The sequence below is a fragment of the Anarrhichthys ocellatus genome, unplaced genomic scaffold, assembly GCF_004355925.1.
Source record: "Anarrhichthys ocellatus isolate YVR2014 unplaced genomic scaffold, GSC_Weel_1.0 scaffold4, whole genome shotgun sequence".
Classification (NCBI taxonomy): domain Eukaryota; kingdom Metazoa; phylum Chordata; class Actinopteri; order Perciformes; family Anarhichadidae; genus Anarrhichthys; species Anarrhichthys ocellatus.
The window spans coordinates 3,140,399-3,146,540 of record NW_022280034.1 but is presented as its reverse complement, the minus strand read 5'-3'; the positions used below and the strand labels follow the sequence as shown (position 1 = coordinate 3,146,540).

Below are 6,142 nucleotides of genomic sequence, written 5' to 3'. Positions count from 1 at the left end.
CAGTCGTACACTCTGACTAGGAGGGAGACGTCAGTGCAACTTCTGAGAAAATCTACAGTTTCTTCTCAATCAGAGACAAACTTTGATCAATAAATACTAAATGTGAAAGAGAGGCCCTGCAGGAAACCAGACTGCTGGCTCTGAAAACTCCCCCAAGTGGACTTCAGATGATTTTTGTCTCAGGAAGTCCAACAACATCTGAACATGCAGTGAGTAATATTAAAAACAAACTAGAGCACAAAGCCGTGTTTTATTGGTCAAAGGTTTCTTAGCTCCCAAGATAACAACAGTATCACAGAGTAATACAGGAAACTGAGTGTAGGCATCAGATCTGCTTCCTCTGTTTGAGTTTAAAGACAGACCGTCATTAACACACTCAGCCTCTTACTACACAGCAAAACCCCGAAATGCATCATGGTTTTCCCCGAGACCAGTAAACCAACAAACACAAATCTAATGTGCACTTTCGTCAAACATTTATATGATCCTTCGTACAGCTGGATGTCGCTTCTATGTTCTAAACTTTGTGTTTTACTGATATGATATTTTTATCCTTCAGGGGTAATAAAAAGCATTATTTCCTCTCTAAAGGCAGAAGTTCTGGTGATGATATTCTTCTGGCAGCTCGGATGACAGCTTCAGTGTTGACTTTATCTCCAAATTCAATCTCCCTGTGCTCCAGAAGAATTCCCTGTGAGAGGATAATAATAAATAAAAAAAAAAAATAAAAAAGGGCGGGGTATTACCTGCATTTAATTATAAAACTGTGACAAAGTTTGACCGTAGGAGGTTTTACCTGCTGTCCTCGTCCAATGACGAAGACCCCACCGAGGACAAAGCCCTCTCCCAAAACGTTTCCCATGAAGCCCTTCCTAAAGGCCCGCAGGCCGTTCATCCACACTCCGACACGCAGGAACGCAAGGAGACCCATCTTCCGCTCACGGGGCCCATAAAAACGCCTCTGCAATGCAAGCAGACAAACGAGGAGCCTTGAATCATTCATGCAGACCTAAACGGATTTGCCGCAGATCGTGAATGTCTCAGTATCAGAGGAGAGGGGAATGGACCACACAATACACCGATTCATTAGGAGGAAAAAATAACAAATCCACCTTTTCATCCAAGAAGATCTCCCCCTTGAAGTACTGTCTGAAGTTCTGGACCTCGGTGCCGACGTCCTCCTTCACCACAGCGTACAGAGGGACCCCGAGCTCTTCCAGCTCGGGCTTCAGAGAGGACAGCTCTGCAGCCTCCTGCAGCCAACAACATCATCACCGTGTATGTGCTACAAAACACACTGCACATAAACAGACCTACTCTACTTGTAAATGTCAAGATGTTTTATGATACTGGTTGTATTTTTATATAACTTTAAAAAGGTTTTGTTTCAGTTGCCATTTCTTAAGGTTCCATTTTATTGCCCATTTTGTGTGGTTTCTTCTTCAGCTCGTTTTCATAATTGATCGAGTGTGTTCATATTGTTGTGCATCTTGATGTCCTCTTGGAATTTAGTGCTGTGGTGGCATTATGCCTTTCATAAGACTTGTGACTCCTATTATTGTTGCTGTGTGGGGGATGGGGGACCGAGCTAGTTTCCCCCTCTGAGGATTAACACAAGTTAAATGTGGTGTGATAATCACAAATGTGTTGCACAAATACAAGCAGAATGGGAGCTTTAAAAACCTCTTAAAGCCACCGGTTGATGCTGGCTCAGTCATTAACCAACTCATGCCATGCAGCATTAAACACCGTTCAAACCCACAGAACTTTAACAGTTGTAGTGGAGATCCCAAAGTTTCCAAAGACACCAAATGTGTGAGGATGGATTTGGGGTAAATGTTTATAAAATCATGCAGAAGACACAAAACATATTTCCATTTGATGGAGTGGTGAAGAGAAAAGAAAACTACTGTGAAGGATCCATATGGGTTATTAATCCCTTTTCATGAAGCAAATTCATAAAACATTTAGTCCTAACGGGAGAGCGCTGGACATGCATGACATGACATTACCTCTCTGCACAAAAATCATCCAGGTCTCCGCACTGCCATGATGACAGCCCCGGACCTCTCCCACAGAGACCTCGCTTTCAGGGTCCGTGTGTCTGAGCGAAGAAATGAGGCGAAAGGGTGAAAAGAGTTGAGCCACAGAATAAATGCATTCCAACGGAACAACCACTCCTTTCAGCACACAGACGCACATATTCATGAAATAACTCACATAACGTCTTTGGAGAATAAAACCAAAGTTACCTCCTTTCAAAGTTTTCAGTTCGGCCTCCTCCAAACGCTCGAGTGTTGCCTTCAGCGGTGGAGTCAGAAAAATGTCGGTTAAAAAGTTCATCACACCGGTGATGAGGCCTACGACTGCAGCCACAGCGCTGCCTATTATTCCCATCTCCATGTCTCTTCTCTGCCCCGTTCAATGCATCTCCTCCTCAGCGGCTCCTCTTGTGAACGCACCGCGGATGAACGCGCATTTAAAATGCCAGCTGCAGTGATTAAGCGCAGCTGCGTCTGATAAGCGACGCCGTCATAGAGTCTGCGGCGGTGAAGGCAAACTGCAGATAGCGACAAAAATAAATAAACACAAAACAGTCATTATGGCCCGACTCCTGCAGATCAAAGGTTACTGGAGGAAATGTGCACCGTCATTCTCCCAAAATATCTCACAATGTGGAAATGAAAGTCACAGTGTTGCAATCTGCATTATTTGAAAGAAGAAGCAGTGGATTCATCTGTTCTGATTTAATCAAACAATGACTTCACAATTTTGGAACCGATACACAAAAATAAGACTGATGAATACAAGTATTGGTGATAAATGTTTATTCATTATTCTTACATCAAACTACACACATGCTGCAGCCATAAAATCATTTAGACTTTTCGTAAAAGAAGGATCATCAGACGACACTGTTGATCACTAATGATCTGCTTCTTCATCTTCCTGAAAAGCAACACAACACAATTTTTTACAATTCATTCAACACTGAAACGCTAAAAATGACACCTGTCTGATGTGTACAAACAGTTGTTTGTGGGATATTTTTAACCTTATAAACATAAACCATTTTGTCCATGATTCATCTACCTTCGTCTACCTGGATGTGGTCTGCATCAGGAGGAGGGTTTTCAGGCTCCTCTTGTGGTCTCTCGCTGGACACTGTCTCCTCTACTGTTACGTCACCGTCAGCTGGAGCCGAGCTATCAGTGGTCTCAGGTGAGCGTTGCCCGTCTGCCACCTGAGATGAGGCGGACAGAACAGCTCTGGTTAAGCATTAAACAAACGTGTCTTTGCATTTATATCTCTTGATTCTGTTGGCCGACTGTCTACAGCTGCCTCCCTCTGGACTTGTTTTTGTTATTTGGTGAGGATAAGATAATAACAATCAGACATCAGAAATGTAAAGAATTAGTATCTGCCTTTTTTCACCCTGACTCCTGTATTTTCTTCACCTGAACAGACGTGAAATTCAAGGTAGAATGAACATCCTCTTCCTCTCCTCAGCTGCTGTTTTCTGTCGTCATCTGGCCTTTAAAGTTTAATCTATCGTCAGCTGACTTTGCCCTCAAATCTTCTTCTATCTATCATCTGTCCTCGCTCTTTATCCTACATCTCTCGCATCCTCAACCTAAATCCTCATGCACGGAGCCATTACTTCATCACCTTCTCTGCGTCTCCAGGGGCCCGAGGGCTGTGTTTGTCGTGCAGCTCTTCTGGCCTTAAGTCATCAGCGTCTTGGCTGGGAGTCGAGCGTAATGCTTCAGTTGGGTCAGCTTCTTCAACCACCTGCAGAGATGTGCGAGATGGAAAACATAAGTAAGTGTTTTGCCATCAGTGTTGAACAGTTAACCCCCTATGGCTACTTTTTCATTATCTGTTTCATCCGTTGTATATCGTGGTACTGAAATGGTATAGATGTAATTTGGCCACAAAAAGTGTCTCATCACCTTCTCTGTATCTTCGTCAACGTCTTTCTCTTCTATCTGATTGGGGGTTGCAGTTTTCTCTTCCACACGACTGTCACTCGCCTCCACCTCTGTTTTCTCTTCTTCCACTTTGTCTTTTTCATCAGGCATTTCTGCAGACTCCTGTTTGACCTCGGTGCTGAGGGCCTCGGGGAGGGAAGAGATACCGGCCTCAGCAGGTTTTCTCTCGGGCAACTCTGGACTGGGCGCATTATCTGTAACCTTCACCCGGCAGACACACCACCTCATTAAACCATTTGGTGGATATTTCCACAACACACAAGGCGAGTCATGCATTTGAGAATAATCAGAAAAGACCTCATCACGAACATGAATCAAACCCAAAGATCAAAATCAAACCACTGAAGTGATTGCAAAAGATCAGGGGCACCACCACCACCAGAAGCACACAGATTGTTTTTTATCACCTGCGGTTCAGCTTCCTTTTGCTGAGCTTCAGTTTGGTGTTCGTCTGTGTCCCGCTGGTTTTCTGGTTCAGAGGGTTTTGGTTTCTCTTCTGCCTCAGGCGTGTTGTCCTCAGCAGCTCCTGTTGTGGCTGACGTGGGCTCATCATGCTTCTCAGAGATCTGTTGATGTGACGATGTTAATGTGCTCTTAAAGGATTGTTGCTTAAGATTTCATGTAAAGTGTGGAAAAGATGTACTCCAAACAGATCATATGTAGTACATCAAAGTGATGACTGAACATAAAATGAACATCTCAAAACAGGGACAGTATCATCATTCGGCTTCTAAAGACTAATTAAAACAAATTAATATCTGTCCAGCAGAACAATAGAGCTGGGTTAGAAGGAGGTTTAGATAAACAAAGGTAAATGGAGGTTCCGTTACATTAGCTCTTTGTAATCACAGTCTAAGTTAAAACAGATATTGTGTCACACAGCATACTTTTGTTTTTGACTCTTCCAAGGCCTCACTGATCTTTCGCTCCTCCTCCCTCAGCTTCTCCTGGTGCAACGCCTCCTCTCTGGCCTTCGCCTGCTCCTGCAGCAGGAGCGCCAAAGTGGCCTTTTTCTGCAAATAAAAAACGTATTACAACAACAAGGTCTGTGAATGAGAAAGAGGGTCCAACTACACAGTTTTAAGCCCCCTTAATACCTGTAGTTTTACCAAGAAAACAACACCTTTTAAGGCGTTTAATTTGTAAGCACCTGAGGGAGCCATAGATTTGCAGTCCAAGCTAAAGGTAAAGGGTGACTTCGTGTTTAGCCACAAGCTTTACAGCGCTCAGATTGAGGAGCTTAGACGGTCTAAATCTGTATTATCCTTTACCGCAGTCCTCAAAACCTGAAGATCAGGGTTTGAGGTAGTAGTGGCAGTAAAGGTATGAAGTATAGCGGTTTAATAGCTAGCAATTTTCTCTATAAATGCATTGTGCTTAGTGTTAGTTCCATCATATCTTACCTCTTTTATATGATTGTTTTTATTCTATATTATTGTTGATTCCATTTTATTGTTGTATTCTTTGCAGTCCTGAAATGTTTGAGTCCTTGTTCAACCATGTAATGTACTTTGGTGCTGTGTTTTTAAAAGTACTACATGAATAAAGTAAAGCTTACCTCCGTCTCATGTACAACATTTGAGTTGAACTTGTAGAGCCAGTGGGCCAGGTACTGGACGGGGTTCACAGGACGCTGCTCGGCCACCTCAGCCAGTCCGTCTGCCAGACATTTACCCAAATGTGTCTTTATATACTCAGAGTCCATGTTTTTAATCTGCGTGAACAACCGAAACACAACTTAAATTGACTTTGTGAATATTGTAAACGTTCATACTGAATGAAAAGTGAGCTGATTTTTTTGTTACCTTAATATTAAGCGCTACAGTATATATATTTGTATTTGTTACTGTGTATTATTTCTATCGTGGGCGAAATCTAACAAGTTAATCTAACCAATTTAGCAACAAAACAAGGAAATCGCCAAAACAATCCTTCTTCACGGATCGTCCGGATGTATCGGTTGTGTCTTCATGGTAACGGTGTCACGCTAATGCTGCCCTCCGTTCTTTAAAAGTGGTTCCTACTACCGTCAAAACAATGTTGATATTACTACTACTACTAGCCTACTATTACTACTATTACTACTACTACTACTACTTCCACAACTTCTACTACCACTTTTACAAAGGCCAGCGCCACTTTGACTGTTC

General features: G+C 42.8%; 2 protein-coding genes across 2 annotated transcripts; both read right to left on the bottom strand.

The window, feature by feature from the left end:
• Positions 1-93: 93 nt before the first annotated feature.
• On the bottom strand, positions 94-2,506 carry LOC116381196 (peroxiredoxin-like 2A). The gene is made up of 5 exons (XM_031843126.1): positions 2,253-2,506; positions 2,013-2,104; positions 1,113-1,253; positions 797-961; positions 94-691 (listed from the first exon to the last, which is right to left on the bottom strand). The coding sequence occupies exons 1-5, from the start codon at positions 2,401-2,403 to the stop codon at positions 575-577; spliced, it is 666 nt and encodes a 221-aa protein (XP_031698986.1). The 5' UTR covers positions 2,404-2,506; the 3' UTR covers positions 94-574.
• Positions 2,507-2,830: 324 nt separating this feature from the next.
• dydc2 (DPY30 domain containing 2) lies at positions 2,831-6,031 on the bottom strand. Its single transcript, XM_031842204.1, has 8 exons — positions 5,798-6,031; positions 5,551-5,706; positions 4,880-5,005; positions 4,400-4,558; positions 3,954-4,193; positions 3,670-3,792; positions 3,094-3,244; positions 2,831-2,949 (listed from the first exon to the last, which is right to left on the bottom strand). The coding sequence occupies exons 2-8, from the start codon at positions 5,695-5,697 to the stop codon at positions 2,942-2,944; spliced, it is 954 nt and encodes a 317-aa protein (XP_031698064.1). The 5' UTR covers positions 5,698-5,706; positions 5,798-6,031; the 3' UTR covers positions 2,831-2,941.
• Positions 6,032-6,142: the final 111 nt, after the last annotated feature.